The sequence below is a fragment of the Meles meles genome, chromosome 20, assembly GCF_922984935.1.
Source record: "Meles meles chromosome 20, mMelMel3.1 paternal haplotype, whole genome shotgun sequence".
NCBI lineage: Eukaryota > Metazoa > Chordata > Mammalia > Carnivora > Mustelidae > Meles > Meles meles.
The window spans coordinates 46,041,419-46,062,046 of NC_060085.1; the positions used below are offsets into that span (position 1 = coordinate 46,041,419).

At 38.8% G+C, this 20,628-nt stretch overlaps 1 protein-coding gene across 3 annotated transcripts in view; it reads left to right on the forward strand.

Moving 5' to 3' along the window:
• CNTN4 (contactin 4) overlaps positions 1–20,628 on the forward strand; it is a 961,173-nt gene that overhangs the window by 885,387 nt on the left and 55,158 nt on the right. For all 3 annotated transcript variants that reach the window (XM_045992257.1, XM_045992258.1, XM_045992259.1), the window contains one exon: positions 1,578–1,705. In XM_045992257.1, the coding sequence (XP_045848213.1) occupies positions 1,578–1,705 (128 nt within the window). The remainder of the gene's footprint in view (positions 1–1,577; positions 1,706–20,628) is intronic.

The following is a 20,628-nucleotide window of genomic DNA, read 5'->3' on the forward strand; positions in this document are numbered from 1 at the left end:
GTAAGCAAAACTTCTAGGTTGTGTTTGATAGGAAGAAAGCAAAGTGGCTGCCAGAAAAGAGAGTAACAAATTAAAATATCCACTTTAGAAATATGAGCCATAAGAAAAGCACCACCTCTAAGGTAAGGTGAGAGGGTGAGAGGGTGAGTGGTAGCTAGGTCCTGATACCGTGGCAGGCAGAAGAGCAGATAGAAAGGCCCTGAGGTGGGAAAGGGTTCCAGACACTGCAGGGACTTGCAGACGGCCTGTGTAATTATAGTTCATTGGAAGGTAAAAAGAAGAGAATGAAATAAGTAGGCAAGAGAAAGGCAAAGGCCAGATCCATCAGGCCTTGTAGGTTCTAGAACAGAATTTACTGATGGCAGTGGGGTGCAAAGAAGGATCTTTAAGGCTGAGCAGTGATGTAATCTGATCTAGCTTTTAAAAAGACCATCTGACCACTGACCAAAGAATGTATTTGAGGGACGAGAGTGAAAATAGGCATATCATTTAAGAGGCTGGTGATAAGCCAGGTGAGAACAGGGGAGCAGAAGAGATAGAAAAAAGTAGGTAAATTGAAGGATAGAGTAGAGGTTCAGCAGACAGTAATCGTAAATGAGCCATCTGTGTCCATCTGTGTCCATCTGTGTCCATTTTTTTATTTCCCTGGCTGGTATCCCAGCCAGGCTGCATGAACTACTCAACTCTGTACCTTCCTCTTCTGCTATGTCTTAGGTCATGTTGAAGACAGGGTTCTCTAGAATCCTCTCTGTTCCAGTTTTGTGCCTGTCAGTACAAGTGTTTCCATCCCAGGTAGTAGAGATTTGTTCCTAATCATGGACCCTAAGATGTGCCATCCACGTTTGCTGTTCTGCCAAAGTCATACCATGTTGTGGGATTTTTTTTTTAATTCACTTCTCACATCTCATTAAAAATACATTGTATGATATATGTCAGAAATGAATATACTTAATAACTCATTTAATTTAAGCCACCCATGAAGAAAGCTTTTTTTTTAAAGATTATTTATTTATTTGACAGAGATGGTGGAGGGAGTAGGAGAGCAGCAGGCAGAGGGAGAAGCAGGCTCCCTGCTGAGCAGGGAGCCTGATGTAGGGCTCGATCCCAGGACCCTGTAATCATGACCTGAGCCGAAGGTAGATGCATAACTGACTGAGCCACCCAGGCGCTCCAGAAGAAAACATTTTCAATGAAGATGTGTCAAGTGGCCAATCAAGAGATTTTTTTTTCTTATACCTCAGCAGTGTTAAGACTAATGGTGATCAACAATGAGCCTTCTCTATGCATAACGTGGTGAGAACCACCATAGACAGAGAATGGTTACATCCTATCTAGTATTTCCAACATTTATGCCAACAGAATGTTGAGACCACTTTAGTAAGAAAAGTGTTGAAAGTCCTAAATAAGTCACGTGTCTTAATTATGAGTATGTAGACAAATACCCTGAACAAAGATGAGACTGTCAAGTGATCTAGCTGTGATTTATAGTTTAAAAGATGACGGAATGACAGACATCATTTTCAGTTAGTCATATAAGATATAAACCTATCATTTTGGTTTATTTGTTTTAATTTCAGAATTACCATTTCTGAAGATGGAAGCCTCAAAATTGTCAATGTGACGAAATCAGATGCTGGAAGTTATACCTGTATAGCCACTAACCATTTTGGAACTGCTAGCAGCACTGGAAACCTGGTAGTAAAAGGTAATGACTAAGCCAGAGCACATGGACATTGGTATACCTGTCCTCATTTCTAGTAATGCGATCTATAGAAGTCGCACCCTTCATATTAATATGTACAGATACCACTGTGTTGCTAAATTAATACATCATGCCAAACATGATATGATTAAGGATTCTTAGAGAACTGTTGGTAATGAATATGATTGAAAGGCTATCTTATTTCAGAATCATCCAATACAATTTTGAGAATTACAGCCATTGTATCTATTATACTGTTGTAACTAATGTTATCTTCAATCCTTTAATTAAATTTCTTTCAAGTCTCTGTAGATTTGAAATTCATGTCTAGGAACACTGTGCTAACAAATTAAAAACCCATGACTTGAATACTATTTTTAGCATTGTTTAAACAATGACATTGGCTGTTTTTAAAAGAGCTGCCCTGGTTATTCAGAGATATGGATATGGATTATTACACCAGTAAAGGGATTTGATCACCCCTTTGCTTTAGTCACCCTGCCAACCCTCTTAGTCTTCAGAAAATAAAATTTTTCACATACCTTAGTCTGGGTGCTTTATAGTATATGACAGAAATTCCTTTATTGCTCTTAGCACAGCACATGATATGAGTCTGTCTAACACCAGGTTGATGGGATGGGCTGAAAGCACTAAAATGCAAGGGTTGAGATTTTAATTTACATTTTATTTGCATTTCTATTACTTTCTGTCTTGAGGAATTGTAGAGTTTTTGAGTTGAAGGGATCTAGGCAATGAGTGAAGATTAAGACTCAGGTTGGCGACTTTCTCAAGGTCACCAGTAGTAGAAGACAGATGTTAACCCAGGAGTCCTGATTGTGCATTCTGCTTGGTTGGTTCTGTTTACTGCACCAGGAAATCTTGTTAATTCAGCTGTTTTTTATAATAGGTTTATATAAAAGATATTTTTCTATAACCAATATAGATGGCCACATCATATTATTTCCTTCTTGCCTATTTATTTGTAGCTCTCTCTCTGAAATAAGAGAGCCTAAGAAAAACAAAAATATCTATTTTATCTATCCCAATTTTATTTTAAAGAAGAAAGCTAAAAATTACCTCATTGCATATTTTGAGGTCATTGGAAGGTGGAAAAATACTATCATTTGGATAAGACTTTTTATTATAAGCAACATCTGTGCATGTAAAAAAAACTGGAAGGCCAAGAGTTAGAAGTAAATCTGTATTTAGATTAACTCCACTACCTCAGTCAGTTAATGAATCACTCAGAGCATTAGCACGGGCATAGGACTGTGTGTTCACCCTATCTCACAGTGCAGAGGAAAAAAGAGGTTCAATAGTATTTGTAAATCAAAATTTCAGCTATAGGTCTTTGCTAATGTGTGGCTTTCTCGGCTGCAAAAGGAAACAGTGATCAGCTAGGATCAGGAGGAATCCCAAGGTTTCAGAGTTGGTTAATGGCAAAGCTAGTACCTAATTATAGATTATTTGCTAGTTATGGAGATACAAGAGAATACCAGGCAGCAGTCTTAGGTAGTGATCAAGAGACTGAGCGTGAGGCAGAAAGATCTGACTTTGAATCTCATTTCTGTCACTTACTAGCTCTGTGACCTTGGACTAGACAGTTTACCCATATGGGGATAATAGTTTTGGGTTCGGGTTGTTTTGATGACTGCGATAATCCACCATAAGTGCTTAACATAGTGCCTGGCACTTAGGAAATATTAGTAGTTTTTTTTTTGTTGTAGTTCTTTGTATTTTAGTAAAATGGCTAAAACATACATTCTAAATCTTATTGAAATGAACATTTTTGAAGTTACCATTGCCAACCTATTAATTAGCGAAAAGAAGTGAGCCTGCCACAAAAAAACAAACAAACCAACAAACAAACAAAAAAACCCCAAGAGTGTGAAAGATTATAAACACCTAAGCCTCAAAACCATTTTTTTGCTGTTCAGTATTGCGGACAGTGAGGTATTTTTGCATGTAGTTACAAGTTATATCCTGTGTTTGATCAGCATCCTTCACATAAGGATTTCCTTAGTTCTCAATATGGAGGACAGAGGGAGCTCCTAGGTGGCTCGGTGGGTTAAGCAGCTAACTCTTGATTTCAGCTCTGGTCATGATCTTGGGATGTGGGATCAAGACCCACGTAGGGCTCTGCACTGAGCTGAGTGCTCTGTGCTGAGCTGAGCTGAGCATGGAGCCTGCTTGAGTTCTCTCTCTCCTCTTGAAAATATTCAAGAGGAATATTTTGTGAGAGAAATTTTGTGCATGTGCGCACGCTCTCTCTCCATAAATAAATAAATAAATAAATAGATTCATTCTTTGAAAAGATAGTGGACAGAAAGGAATAACCTGTGATTCCCATCAGAGTTCATATCCCAGCAATATGGGCAGTCCGGGGACCAACTATCCAGATGAGTCTCTGCTGCTTATCTTGTACTGAATGATGGCACAAAACTTGCCATACATCAATAATGAAATATGCAATGGTCACCCCATGAACTTCTAACTATTTTAAGAAATTAAAATACTTTATTTCTAGATTTCTAGTGAAATGTAAATGGTGATTATCCAAGTATAGTATAAGAGATAATTTCACTGTTGTTTTACCGTTTTCTTTTTAATTTTAGTAATTTATTTGCTTCTTACAATGTGAATTAGGAAAAGTCTAGTTTTCCATTCATGGCAATGATTTAAAAAATCTTTTTTTTTTAATTTATTTGACAGACAGAAATCACAAATAGGCAGAGAGGCAGGCAGAGAGAGAGGGGGAAGGCAGGCTCCCTGCTGAGCAGAGAGGATGCGGGGCTGGATCCCAGGACCCTGAGATCATGACCTGAGCTGAAGGCAGAGGCTTTAACCCACTGAGCCACCCAGGTGCCCTAAAAAAATCTTTTAAAATATATTTAAGGGTGCCTGGGTGGCTCAGTGGTTTAAGCCACTGCCTTCGGCTCAGGTCATGATCTCAGGGTCCTGGGATCAAGTGCCGCATCGGGCTCTCTGCTCGGCAGGGAGCCTGCTTCCCTCTCCCTCTCTCTGCCTGCCTCTCTGCCTACTTGTATCTCTCTCTGTCAAATAAATAAATAAAATCTTAAAAAAATAATAAAATAAATAAAATAAAAATAAAATATATTTAAGAAGTTAGTCAATATAAAGAAAAATATTAAGTATGTATTATTATTATACGAGGATATGCAAAAATCATAAAGATGAGATATGAAGATTGGGAAACATGATGTAATGGCATTTTTCAGGAGAGTTTTAGCATACTTATGGACAGGACTTAGAAGGACATATGCCAGGATCAGAATATGGGTGGCCACCTGTTTTGCTGAGACACATGGAATACTTTAAAACTGAAATTTCCTAATACATGGGGAAAGAAAGAGACCGGAGCAGGAAGAGAAAGAAGAAGGCAGAGACCTATAGGCAGGAGCCCCCAGGTCCCAGTACAATGGTTCCTGCTGGGAAGAGTTCATTTATTTAGAAGTAGTGCTCTTTCTGGGCTTGCCTGATGGTATTCTATTGCAGTCGGGTTTTGTGCAGAGGTTCTCTGATTCTTATATTATTCTTATAGGTGATATGGGGGTGGGGGGAAGAAATATGAGGTTTTTTTTTGTTTTGTTTTGTTTTTTAAAGATTTTATTTATTTATTTGACAGACAGAGATCACAAGTAGGCAGAGAGGCAGGCAGAGAGAGAGGAGGAAGCAGGCTCCCTGCGGAGCAGAGAGCCCGATGTGGGGCTCGATCCCAGGACCCTGAGATCATGACCTGAGCCGAAGGCAGCCGCCTAATCCACTGAGCCACCTAGGCGCCCCAGAAATATGAGTTTTATCTGATCCATATGTTCACAGAAGTTAGCAATCCTGTTACTTCAGGGAAGGTCAGAAGGTATTGGAGAGAGCATTTATCTGCCGTTGCTTAGTTCTGAGTCCCATTAACATTAATGGGAAGAACACGTGTGTGCATAGGGCATCCAGACCACCAGGTCTCTGTGAAGGACATTAACATAAACTGAGAAATGCAATTTAGAAATCTGCCCCATAAAGCACGATAAAGGCAGAGAAAACCATTCTGAACTCCACGTGAACTGTACCAAGTACTGAATCGCACATCATAATGCTTTAGCCCTGTACCTTTAATGTAAATGTAACAGTTTAGCCTGAAATATGACTGAGCACTGTATTTTAATTCAATTTTGAGATCTACAAAGGGACTAATTTATCAGAGAAGGTGTTCTCTAACCTTAAATATGCTTGTATTCATTTTGATCTCCTCATACATAGGATTAAAACACCGTGAAGGTCAGACATCAGAACACATCTTTTCTAACCTTTTTATAATCATTCTGTCATTAACGACGCCTCTAAAATCCAATGCTCTTCCTCCTCACCCCACCACCATGTTTTGAAGGGAGGCCAAAGATAGTGTCAAACACAGGGTCAGTAAGTGTGGGGGAGGAGAAGGAAGGGATAAATCTACTACAGCAGGTACCAGAGGTTTAAAATAAATCTGTCAGGCAGCCATTAAATGGATAAATATTCAGATTATGCATGAGCGGGATTCCAAACTACAGAATTCTGACAGGTGCCCAGGGGGCTCTTGATTACCATCCCATCATCTGAATTTCTAAATTTCACTGATTTTATTTTTTAAACTAGGTATAGTATATTTGGGATTTGGTATGCTGTTTGATTTGAAGCAAGTACAGTTCTCATGTCAGACCCCTGAATCCTACCAGAAAGCATAATATTTGACCTTTCAATGAAGATGAGCTTTAGCAATTGTCGACATCATTAAGAACTATATGGAGGGCAGGCTGCATCTACATGCAATATTGTACTTACTAATTCATTTTTATCTCTATAGCAGAGTAAAAGGCATGCCATTTCACATGACATAGTGTCCTTGCTGTACAGGTTTCATATGACAGCTATTTTTAAGTAGTATTCCCAAGGAAGAGCGACTTGGAGTATTTGTCTTAAATGTAGTTCACAAGATAACTATGGTAATAGCAACCCTAGCTTCTGTTGATCCCCTTCAGGGCTGAAAATGAAATGCAGAGCTTTAAGCTATGGATGTTATTGTTATAGTTGTCTTGTTGAACCACAATCAAAATGACCTTGGGTAAGTCTGTGGCTGGTGATTCCAGACGATACAGTGAGAAACCCTGCCCTACATCAGAGAACTTTGTACATGACACATAACATGTGAAAGTTCAATAGAATGCTTAACAGAAATACAGATTTCCAGTGCCCTAGCCTAATCTAAATCTTTAAGGATAAGCCCTGGAAAATAAACAGTTTTTAAAGATTTATTTATTTATTGCAGAGAAAGAGAGAGTACAAGTGGGGGGAGGGGCAGAGGGAGAGAACCTCAAGCAGACTCCACGCCCAGCATGGACCGCCAGGAGCCCCACACCGGGCCTGATCTCACAAGCCTGGAGATCATGACCTGAACTGATATCAAGAGTCAGACAGTTAACCAGCTGTGCCACCCAGGCACCCCCCAAAATAAATATTTTTAATAAACACCCTACTCGATCCTGGTATACACTATATTTTTGGGAGTTGGCCAACTATGGCCCATGGGCCAAAGCCAACTAACCCTCTAGTTTTTTATAGCCCAGGAGCTAAGAATGGTTTCCACATGTTTAACTGGATGAAAAACAAAAAGAATAATAATAGTTTCAGACATGTGAAAATGTTGCGATATTTGTATTTGAGGGTGCATAAACAAGGTCTCGGTGTAACACAGCCATGTCATTTGTTTACCTACTGACGGTGGTTGTTTGTACCCAATAGCTGAATCGAATAATCATGACAAAGACCATCGAACATGCAACAACCTACATAATATCCTCAGTGTTGCTTCTTGACCAGCAAAACCTAAAAAATTTGTTATTTAGTCCTTTCCAGAGGAGCAAAACAAGAACAAAAACTTACTGATCCTCTCTTTTATGACCTTTTTCCTTTCCCAGACAGATCTCCAAAATGTGATCCAAGGTATAGCTTAGCCAGGTTATATGGAACAGGGAATTTCGACATCTCCTTGAGTCTGAATACAGGCTGAAATTGGTGGGGATATGTCTTTCACAAGACCTTAGCCTCACCCCAGTATCAAAAGGGTTGACCTATGAGGCAGTCAGATCATTGATTGCGAGAAAGGAGAAAAAATACTTGGCAGACACTAGAACAGCACATTCAGTCTGCTTCTGTAGGCATGAGGAAGCCTCACACTGCTGGAACCAACTATTAGGCCAAGGAGACTCCTAAAGCACAAAACGTGTCAGTTGGAGTTTATCAAGATACTTATCTCTTCCTGAACTTTTCACTGTCACCAGCCTAAATCAGTTGAACTGTTTCACATTTAGTTTACACATCTCTGACTGCAGGTTGTTCTTCCACTAATGGTTTTTTTTTCTTTTTAAGTTGTCCTAGGTGCACGTTCCCTGTTTTCATTTGGGTTTTAGAAGATTTCATAATAAATCAGTAAATAAAATAATTTAAAAAAATTAAAAAGTAAATAAAAAGATTAAATTTTGTCTATTCGGTGCACAGAATTACTTTTAAATAAGAGAAACGTTGTACTTTAACTATCTTGATAGAAAAAAAAAAGATTCTCAGTAGCATTTAACTAAGACCTTATATATTTATAACAAAAAATTCTTTTGTATTCTCATTCTCCATTCCTGCAAAGTAAAGATGCTCCGGTGACTTTACTCAGCATTTAATTGATCTCTTCATTGCCAGAATGTTCATTGTCCATCCCATCAAGAGTTTATTTACATTTAGAAGAAGAGAATGCATACATATAACAGACCAAGACTAACAAGTTTTATAGCATATCTGTAGTGTGCCCTATAAGAGGAATATCAACCTATCCATGCATAGCATGACTGACACAATAATGTAGAGTCTTTTCAATTGGAACCTTTTTTGAAAATGAGTTTAAAACAGCCCACATCTTCTATGTAAAATTATTCAAGGCTTTATCCATATTTGACTGGGGATCAATCAGAAATCAGTAACCAGCAATGACATTTGGCTGCTAACCCACAACAAAGGCTTTTAACATTGGACCCTTATAACAGAATACATTTCAACCTAATTAGGTGTCTTCCACTGGAACCAATTATTTCTAGGCAATAATTAAGGGTCTTTCTAATAGGATTAACGCAAATTCTAACCCAAGGCACCTAGAGTAGAAAAAGTTTGTTGTTAAAAGTGCTAAATGCTGATTATGTTAGGTCCCTGGGTAGAAGGACAATGGCCAGAATATTTCAATAGTAGATCCTGTTAGGTCTGAGACCTGCCACAATGGAGCTGGCAACAGTTAACTAAGGAGAACCCTAAAGAAATGTTAGATAAGTGTATCTCTTGTTCTTCCTGTATTCACAGAGCATAACATAACCTGGAACTCTTTCTACCAAGACATGAAGCCAAGATCTTGATGAAAGAGAGCATAATTATTTCCCCTGACATTCCTTTGAGCCCTAATGAGGGTCACATAGACTTAACAAGTAGTGTGCCTTTAGCAACACCAGTCATGGATAGAATTATGCCTCTTTTTGTCCAATACTTTTTGTAAAAGAGCTTCTCACCTTTTATGATGTTAAGGTTTAAGTTTGTGAAGAATGCCACTGAACATTATGTCAAAAACTTAAAGAAAAGAAAAAAAAAAGTTTGCGTACCATGACAGTCTACTCTGACTCCGTCCTGCCATCATTTCTTCATCCTTGATAGAGGGAGGAAGTAATTTCTGTGCCAACTCCGCCCTTTCACAGGCAGATATCTATACTGAGGCAGGCTTCACATACTTGATTTTGGTATAAAAGACACACTGTTGGCCAACAAGACTTCGAAAGAAATCTGAATTTCACTAGTAATCAGAGAAATGCAAATGTAAACACCAGTGTGATAGGATTTTTTACATATGAAATTGGCAAAAGATAAACATCAACAAAACCTTTTGTTAATGAGAGTGTGAAGAGAATACTCAAACACTCACTGTAAGTAGAAATACAAACTAGAGTAGACACTGCAGAGAATAACATTAAAAAAGGGACGTTTCCTTGGCCCATCAATTCCATTTCTGGGTGTCCACTCCAGAGGAAATTCTGTGTGTTTTGAGGTAGACTTGCAAAGATGTTCATTATGTTGTTTTTTGTAGTGAATAACAAATACACAAGACCATTATTTCATTTAATGCATATAATTATATTTAACATAAAATTAGTAATAGAAAATAATACCATATAAAGTTTAGACATAAAAATACATGCTCAGGGGCACCTGGGTGGCTCAGTGGGTTAAGCCTCTGCCTTCGGCTCAGGTCATGATCTCAGGGTCCTGGGATGGAGCCCCGCATCCGGCTCTCTGCTCAGCGGGGAGTCTGCTTCCTCCTCTCTCTCTGCCTGCCTCTCTACCCACTTGTGATCTCTGTCTGTCAAATAAATAAATAAACTCTTAAAAAAAAAATACACGGTCAGTATAAACATCCACTCATGATAGTATTTGTGAGGGGAGGGAATCTGGAGTGACCTTATATGGGAGGACCTAACCTGTGTTGGTAGTATTTTATTTGGGTTAAATTTTAATATATATTCAGAGGGGAGAAGGCTAGAAAAAATGTTAGAGACTGCTGATTCTAGAAATGGGGATATGAGTACTGGTAAATTTTCCTTGTTATTCCTACATGTATAATATCTCAAATTAAAAACACCAGGTCAGAATTCTACAGCATAGTAAGATATTATAGTCAAAATCATCTGGATGGTATATCTGATTTTCTACTTCTCCCCCAGATATTCTAGAATAAATAAAACCTTATTACTAGTGATATTTAACCTTTTGAATCCAAAATTGTCTTTTAAAGAAAAAGCTCTACTATAGAATGAAATAAATGGTTTAGTTCCTAATGAATACTTACCAATCAAAATAAATAAAACAAACAAACAATAAAGGCAAACAGAATATGACTCTGGCTTCATTAAATGTGAAGCACATAATTAATTTCTTTTCCAGAAATTCAAACAGACTTGTGTTGTACTGATTCAGTTTAATTGAACTTATTACCACAAGCAGATAATAAGAAGTATATTGAAGATATCCATCTGGCTTGCACTGAAAACCTCATGTTTCATTCTTCACGGCTGTCATCGGCCGTACTAATTGCCTCATTTCAGCTCTTTTACAATCAGTATGATTTAGCTATTAATGTGATAAAATTCTTACTCGAGAGGAAGTTGATATTAAAAAGCATAGATCTCTGGCCTACCTCTGCTACCACTACTGAACACAGCCCCAGCGTTATTAAAGTTATATATTTTTCAAATACATAAATAAGAACCCATCTCTCATGCATATCGTTTTAGGTTACATCTATCATCTTATATCTTGCCATAGAGCTCTTTCCCTGCTAAAGTAAAGAAATGGTTTATGTTGAGCTTTACAGTTCATAAAATGTTTAAAGATCAATGTGGTTTGTTTCAGCTATGGTATGTTTTCTTTCTTAGAATTTCCAAAGCTGAAATAGATTTTAAATGGGTAATTGTGTAATAAAAAGGAAAGTAAGATTAAGCACTTTTATCTTCTGTTCCTAAATATCAGAACTTCCTGTGGTTTGAGAATAATGTTTTGTCATGCAGACTGGCATTGTACGGGCAGTCTCTCTCAAGAGCAGAGGGGTGTGGGTGTGTGTGTGTGTCTGTGTGTGTCTGTGTTTTATATCCTCCATCTCCTTGTATTTTAGAGGTAGTCCTGTGGGGGAAGCAAATGCTTGGTTCCAGCGCCAAAAAGGAAAGTTGCATCTATTACCAATCCGGGACCAGAAAAGAGATATGTCAGGAAAATTCATGAGTGATTTCACCTTCCTTTCTTGGCGTTTGTTTCCTGCGCCAGAGGCAGCAGGGGGGTTTTTGCTCTCCCAAAGGATTAACGCCACCAAACCATAATTGAATTTCTCTGGCTGTCATAGGCAATCACATCTAAGAAAACCTCCCAAAGACTGTAGGCCTTTAGGTTAAATACGGAATCTGACCAAGATGAAGGCAAGTTAATTAACATTTCCATCATTTCTCTCTGATTTACTCTAGCAAGATTCATTTCTAAAAGGTTAAAATGGTTGTTTCTTTTATGCAGCCATTTGAAGAGCCAAAAGTAGGTTACTGGTTGTAGGAGAAGAAATGTAAGCAGAACATTTAGACCATAGTGGCTTTTTACATGGCCTTCTAGCAGTTCTATAATCACTGTGCAAAAGTGCAAGACATGTTATTAAATGAATATTAGCGATATTGACTTTGAAAGTTTCCCATACTGGAAAACATGTCACCTATTGTCATATTAACTCCCCCCTCCCTTTCTGTCTCTTCAGAAGTAGAACTCCTTATAAGTCCAGCTTGGATTTTTCCCAGAAGAGTGGGATCCAAAAGGTCTAATCAGAGGTGCCTACTCTTCCATATCAACTTTCATAAGGCTAGCCCATATGCCTTCCCATATAACATGTATATGTCTCTGTTGGCTTTGTCTACAATATAAGTAAAGTATCTGGTCACCATGGTATTCACCCTTAACACCTCTTGATGGGTAAGGCAAACAAAATGAAGTATAATTTTAAAGACCAGTATAGTTGACAAGAAGACATTCTGATACAGTCCAAATATGAGAGAATAGTCACAAGATACAAATGACATAGTTGTCAGCCTCCCTATATGGCACCATGGGCCATGAACCACATGCATCAGAATTGCCTACGGGTTTTTTAATAAATGCACATTCTTGAACTGTGCCCTGCTCTGCTGAACAAAAATCTCCAAAGGTGCAACCTAGGAATTTCCTGTTTTAGTACATCCTCGGAGAATGCCTGGCTGCAAGCCTAAGAGCTCACAGTTTAAGAGTGGATCCTGATAGGCATAGAGATAGACCTTTGTTGAAAATGTAGAAGGAATGCATGCTTGGGTGGTTCAGTCGTTAAGTGTCTGCCTTTAGCTCAGGTCATGATCCCAGAGTCATGGGATCGAGCCCTCCATTGGGCTCCCTACTCAGTGGGAACCCTGCTTCTCCCTTTCCCATTCCCCTTACTTTGTGTTCTCTCTCTGGCTGTCTCTCTCTATGTCAAATAAATAAAATCTTTTAAAAAAATATATAGAAGGAACAAAAAAGAAGGAATGAAGAGGGAATTCACTGGGGCGATAAAAGTGATAATTGAACTGGGAGCTAAGAAATGAAGAAGAGCTCACCGTGTTAAAAAAAATATAAAGGTAGTATCAGACAAAAGAAATTTATCTAATAGCCAAAAAGCATAAAAGCTCCCAGCATGTTTAAGGCAACTGAGCAGAAAGGTGAAATGAGAACACATCCAGAGAAGAGGTCCTTGAAACACTCTTGACCATATTTTAGGAACTGTGGACAAAGGGGAGGAAATATTTTGGTTTTCTTTTTAACAGAAAGAAAACACATTCCATCAATTATACCTACACGATCTTGATACCAATATCAAGGGAAATTTTTCCATCTTCTAAGAGGATTTAGAAGGGAAAGTAGTTACCACAAGCAGAGGATTTCTTAAATTCTTTTTCAAGTATGGGATAATCCATGTTATTTATAGAAATATTAGGAAAAAAGATAATCTCATTCACAGAGAGTCGCTTAAATATTTTTTTACATTTTTTTTTTCCCAGAATGACATCTAGGCATGCGTGGTGTGTGTGTGTGTGTGTACACGTGTATATTTAAATCTATATTTGGCCCTTGAACAATGCAGGGATTAGGGCCACCAAGTTCTGTGCAGTCAAAAATCCACATATAACTTTTTTTGTAAAGATTTTATTTATTTATTTGTCAGAGAGAGAGCGAGCAACAGGCAGAGGGAGACGCAGGCTCCCCACTGAGCAAAGAGCCTGATGTGGAACTCCACCCCAAGACCCTGGGATCATGACCTGAGCTGAAGGCAGCGGCTAAACCAACTGAGCCACCCAGGCATCCGCACATAAAACTTTTAACTTCCCCAAGACTCAATAGCCTACTGTTGACCAAAAGCTTACTGATAACAAAGGCAATTAGCACACCTTTTGTATGTTATATGTACTGTATATTATATTCTTACAATAAAGTAAGCTAGAGAAAATTATAGGAAGGGAGCCTGGGTGGCTTAGTGGGTTAAAGCCTCTGCCTTCTGCTCAAGTCATGATCCTAGAGTCCTGAGATCAAGCCCCTCATCTGGCTCTCTGCTCAGCAGGGTTCCTGCTTCTCCTCCACCCGCTCTGCCTGACTCTCTGCCTACTTGTGATTTCTGTCAAATAAATAAAATCTTTAAAAAAAAGAAAGAAAATCATAGGAAGAGAAAATACATTACAGTACTGTTCTGTACTTATCAAAAAAATACTATAAGTGAACCCACGCAATTCACTCATGTTGTTCAAGGGTCAGTTGTTTATCTGTCTTCAAATCTGTAAATAGATATCCTCATCACAAAAAGAGATCCTACTGTATACACTCTTTTGTAACTTCTTTTTTTATTAATATATTTCCACGAACTTAGAATTTTGATTAAAAATAAGATCTAGGGGCGCCTGGGTGGCTCAGTGGGTTAAAGCCTCTGCCTTCCGCTCGGGTCATGATCCCGGGGTCCTGGGATCGAGCCCCACGTTCAGCTCTCTGCTCAGCAGGGAGCCTGCTTCCCCCACCCTCTCTGCTTGCCTCTCTGCTTACTTGTGATCTCGCTCTCTGTCAAAAAAATAAAATCTTAAAAAAAAAAAAGATCTAGCTTTACTTTCTTATAAATATGTTCCTTTCTCCTGCTAGTCAAAATAACAAAGGCAAGACTCCTTTAAAAAGGAAGATCTTTTGTGATGCCTTTGTGGGCAAGGTAGAAAGAGAAGCCCGAGGGAATGTTTAGAGGATTGGTTACCATGTCTCACCCCACAGTGGTGATTAGGGGATTCATGTCAGCCTGGAAGGGAGATCACCAGCCATCCCTCTGCCCTCTTTCCTCATCCTGTTCTTACTGAAATTTCTTGTCAGTAACACATGATGTTACGAATCATGTTCTGATCACATGAGTCATTAGGGAATAGATGAAATGACAGAATCAGTATTCAGAATTACCATAAAAAGATCATCATATGAACCTGATGTAACAAGCCTAACCTAGTAGTGGCGAATGTAAAGATAAGGAGGGCACGTATTGCATGGAGCACTGCGTGAGGTACATAAACAATGAATTTTGGAATTCACAGACACACATACACACAAATTACATTAAGTTAAATTAAAAAAAAAAAAGATTTGCACTTGGGCCCCCAAATCAGGATGAGAGAGTCAAATTTCAGGGTTAGGCTGTGTGTTAAAAGTTTTAGTTGACTGTGGCCCCCGGGTGGCTGAGTTGGTTGAGTGTCAGACTGTGGGTTTCAGCTTGGGTCATGATCTCAGGGTCTCTAGATAGAGCCAGGGCACTGGGCTCCAAGCTCAATGCAAAATCTGCTTGAAATTCTTTCCCTCTCCCTCTCCCTCTGCTCCTCTCCCTGCTCCCGGAGCTAACTCTCTCTCTCTCAAATAAATAAATAAATAAAATCTTTTTTAAAAAACAGTTTTAGTTGATTATAAGATCGTTGCTGAGTCAGCAATAGGTTTGTTTTTTTGTTTTTTGTTTTTTTGTTTTTTTAGGCAAATTAAATCTATAATGTAATAGAGTATCCAAAATATGAGAGGGAAAAAAACTACAGTAGCAATGATGAAATACTGGGAAAGGACTATGTTTTTATTTTAAGACTGACAAAATTTGAAATCAGCCTAAAGGAAGACAGCTGGGCTGATGGCAGGAGGCACAGCTAAGGAAACTGAAGCTGTTGAGTCTACAGAACAGGACTGGTGAAGGGGGGATGAGAGGGAAAGGTGGTGTTTTCAAACACCAGCAAACTCTAACTAGAGTTAGCCAGCAAACTCTAGGTGACAGCAGAGGGCAATACCAGAATAGGTGGGTGGTAAGCATTAAAGCAGAGGATATTGTTGTGTGCTCAAGAAGAAGAAAACGTTTCAAATAATTAAACCATGCAAAAGATGAAAGTAGTGATTTTTCCATTATTGGTAATGATCAGTTTCAGACTGGACCTGTATTCTGGGGAAACACTGCAGAAAGAATGCAGGCATCGGATGGGTGTGTGTGATCTGAGGGGCCTGCCTGTAAGGGGCATTTTCTAGTCATTTTCACATTCTCACAGCCCACTTGGGTGACCTTAGTAACAACCTATATGAACCTCCCAACTCTGAAATGTTCTCATTCTGCAATTTTGTGGTTTTAAAGACTTATTTCTGCCCTTTGTGTTTTTCTACTCCTGAGCAAAAGCATGCCCCAAGGTAGAATTCTATCACGTTGACTTAATTTTTTTTTAAGATTTTATTTATTTATTTGACAGAGAGAGACATAGCAAGAGAGGGAACACAAGCATGGGGAGAGGGAGAGGGAGAAACAGGCTTCCCGCCCAGCAGGGAGCCAATGTGGGGCTTCATCCCAGGACCCTGGCATTATGACCTGAGCCCAAGGCAGACACTTAACAACTGAACCACGAATGTCAGCTTTATCATGATGGAGCTGATAAAAGAGAATGTGGCTAAGTTCATAGCCATCACCAGTTCCCTAATGCTGAACTCCAGGTTTGGTAGACTTGGATCACTGTACAACCTTCAGTCTCTGTCCCTACAAAACTTTTAGAATGGGAGAATCAACCCACTCTATGTGCTTATTTCACACTTCCAGGAGAAAGAATGGCATAGAGCCAGGAATTCTCCCTCCACCTCCAAACTCACCTTTGAATAAGGTGGAGGGAGGGAGGTGAGAGGAGTGGCAGGAAGAATCAACGATGTTCAAATGTCAGCTGTAGACTACAGGTTGCAAAGTAGTGGCTCTGCTAATTTGACTTGAAACCTGAGATTTGTTTTGTTTGTCTGTAAGCATGCTTAAAGGTTCTGGATCAGAGTACCGTTAGAGGGGGGAGTCATATATTCTTTAACCTGACCCCAGGCCTCATCATTCCTTAATGTCTTATATCTCTATATCACACGGGATACTATCAGGCCCTCTGTAAGCACTTGACATACAGTATTAAGTGGGTCTTATCGCTCTGTGGAAAAGGCTGGCCTTTCGATTATTTACAATTATTAAATTATTAAGTCGGTGCAAACTGAATATGATGGAGATATGAGAAAAAGAGGATGAAAATGTAGTGTTTCAAGTCATTCTATTTATAATTCTGTACATGATTCTGTTCTAAATCTACATTTTACTCCCACATATATACCAGGAGGTTATCAGTGGGAAGAGAAACTCAGTTATCTGAATGGACATAGTCTTTTCAGGAGCGGCCAGTGGTTAATTGGGACAAGAAAACACAAGTCATTATCTTTGAGAAATCTGAAGCAAATTGAGGCAGGTTGTCACCTCTCACCAGGAAACAAATTAGTCCTGTCTTTAAAAAGACTGCTTTCTCCAGCTGCTGACTGGGGATTCCTGTCAACTGCCAAAGAAATAGGGAGGATGTGGATTAGTGGTACTAAAATAGTGGTCATGAAATACCCGTAAACTCACTTTCTCATTTTCATGAATATTTTTAATTGATTTGACTCGTGTGTTTGAATGACAAAATTTGTGCTAAGCATTAGCTCCAGAAGATCAGGGTGCCATCTTTCAGCCGAAGTCATTAGTGTACTAGTCTGTTTGGGAAAGCTCTGTGAACAGAGGAAAAGCCATAATTTATATACAAAATAGCTCTTTCCCTTAGCTAACTTATCTTCATGTACTCCCTGCCAGCCTGGTTGGGAAGGGGGTGGATTGTAGTGCAAAAAAAGAGAGAGAGAAATAATAAAACAGTAACAACATGCTGGGTTATAAAGGTTGTGAATAATATAAAACTTGAGAAGGTATGACCTACTTTTCCTGAATTTTATGAATATGGGAATGATTGCAGTCTAGTGGAAAGAAGAGTGACCTGAGGTTCTGCCATCCTGGGTTTTGGCCCCAGGTCTGTTATCAGCCAACTGTGTAACACATAGTAGATCTATCTTATCACTCCAGACTCCAGTTTTCTCACCTATAAAATGAAGAACCTTGGACAAAGAGAGTTAAAGACATCTCCAAGTTCTAAAGCTCTATGATTTGATGAAGAAATACTTAATTGGATTAAAGCATAAAAGCCCTTTAAATTCCAATGTCTTTTTTTTTTTTTCTAACTCAACAGCAACAACAAAGGCTCCCAAAGAAAATGAGATGAAATCTTCCATGTGCAGGAGATTTGTATTGTATGAACATTTATTTTACATGAATTCAGTTTATGATCCCTGAAGGAGAAAGAAAAATTACCATTTAAGTGGTGCATACAATTTAACCAACCAGTTCATCCATAAGTACTTATGAGATAAGAATCTGAAAGGACACTGGGCTCAGTGCACCTCATTCTTCATGTACCTCTTAAAATATGATCATCTTGCCACACTGAATGGGATTCCAGTGTTTGATGACATGTTGATTTTACAGTATGATCACCAAACACAAGCCAGCCACTTCTACTGGCCGATAGCCAAAGAAAGAGCTGGAGATAAAACTGTCTCATTTGAATAACATATTGATTCCAAAGTGGTAACTTGTTGTGGAATTTTTAAGGGCAATTTTTAGTATATAAAATTTTGTTTTAAATACTGCCTTTAAAACTGAGTCCCATGTAGATCTATCAGAAAACATTTAAAACTTGTGCATGAATGTTCATAGCCTTATTACTGTTGATTGCCAAAAGTGAAATCCACCCAAATGTCCGTCAGCTGATGAATGGAAAAACCCAAAGTGGTCTAGCCATACAATGAACTATTATTTATACTTAAAAAGAAAGAAAATACTGATAAATCCTAATGATACTTGTATGAACCTTGAAAACATGATGCTAAATGAAAGAAGCCAGACACAAAAGGCTACATATTATATGATTCCATTTATATGAAATGTCTACAACAGGCAACTTCATAAAAACAGAAAGCAGATCACCTGTTGTCAGAGGATGGACATAAAGGAGAATTGGGACTGACTCCTAATCAGTACCAAGTTTCTTTTTGAAGTCATGGCACATTATGACTTAGTGGTGATGGTTGTGCAAATGGTAAATACGCAAAACCCAGTAAAGTGATGCCTTAAAAGGGTGAATTCTTTGTTATGTGAATTATATCCCAACTTTTAAAGATTTTTTTTTTTTATTTGACAGATAGAGATCACAAGTAGGCAGAAAGACAGGCAGAGAGGAGGAAGCAGGCTCCCCGCTGAACAGACAAACCAATGCGGGGCTCCATCCCAGGACACTGGGATCATGACCCGAACCGAAGGCAGAGGCTTTAACCCACTGAGCCACCCGGGTGCCCTGAATTATGTCCCAACTTAAAAAGAAAGAAAAAAAAAAGTAGTGATCTCTTTCCCACACTAAAAAGAAGGAAGAAAGAAAAAGAAAAGGAAGGAATAAAGTAAATTTACCAGCTGTGATTCAGGAATCATAATTTCTAGAGAATGGCATATTCTTGGGGAATATCATCTTTATGATTCTTACTTAGGTGCTTCTCCCGATCCCAGTTCAACTGTGGTAACAGCCTTCTAACTACTCTCAAAGATGTTACTGGGCAATAGTGCCTCCCTAAGTCTTCCATTCACTGTGGCCTCACAGACTCTTGGGCACCCTTCCTCTCCATTCCTGTGACACCATGCTGGATATTGAGAGCAAGGTGTTTGGACAGAGAAGTTTTCTGATATGACCAATATAATCCACTCGTTCCCTTCTTTACTAATGCATTGTAGGGGGAAACTACGGGCTTTGCAGTTAGACAAATCAGGTTCAAATTCCATTGTCGCTTACAAGCCATTCAAAGTGAACTTATAAAATGAGGATAACAACCTATTATACAGACTTTGGGGGAAGACTAAATTAGAGAATGTATTTACATTAATTAGCACAGATCAGCACTCAATTTGTTATTCCCTTGCCTGTGCCATCACATACTTGGCTTCAGAAATAAAGTCTTTGGGGCACCTGGGTGGCTCAGTGGGTTAAAGCCTCTGCCTTTGGCTCAGGTCATGATCCCAGGATCCTGGGTTCGAGCCCCGCATCAGGCTCTCTGCTTGGCAGGGAGCCTGCTTCCTCCTCTCTCTCTGCCTGCCTCTCTGCCTGCTTGTGATCTCTCTGTCAAATAAGTAAATAAAATCTTTAAAAAAAAAAAAAAAGAAAGAAAGTCTTTGTGACGTGCTGATTCTATCTTTTCCTCTCAGTCAGAAAATTAAGATAATGCTTTAAAGTACTTGGTATAGTATTTGTCCATGCAGTAAGCATATTATGAATGTTAGGTATCATTATTATTACCGTTACTATATAGATGGGTAATTCAAGGTTTGAAACCTCTAGAAAGTTATCTAGGACATGCTCTAAGCCACCCTACAGCAGGAACGAGTGTTGCTGGCTATGTCACTAGGTTGAGTTGATTCCCTGGAGGCAATCTTTGTGAGACACGAGGAACAGAAGTGATGTGTTGGGCTCTGGATAATATAAATCCCACCAGTTATGTTGACCAAGGCAAGGCTTAGTGCTATGGAGCTGCTCCAGATGCACTTAAATAACCTTCACTTTAGCCTAGGTCATTTGTCAGCCTGGGTGAACTTGACCAAAACTCATAATGTCTCTGAGCCCCAATTTCTAATTTAGAAAAATAAGGCACATCGACTTCATTTATTTATGGGTCTATTTGTTTTCTGTTGTTTTTTTTGTTTGTTTGTTTTGGCCAGTGGGCTTTGATAATGTTGTACCTCCAGAATTAGGGTGTGTTTCTCTATGTATGTGTGTGTATACATGTGCATGCAAATTTTTTTTATCTTTCATATTATATTCATACTATTATGATACTATGAGAAACTTGGATAATTT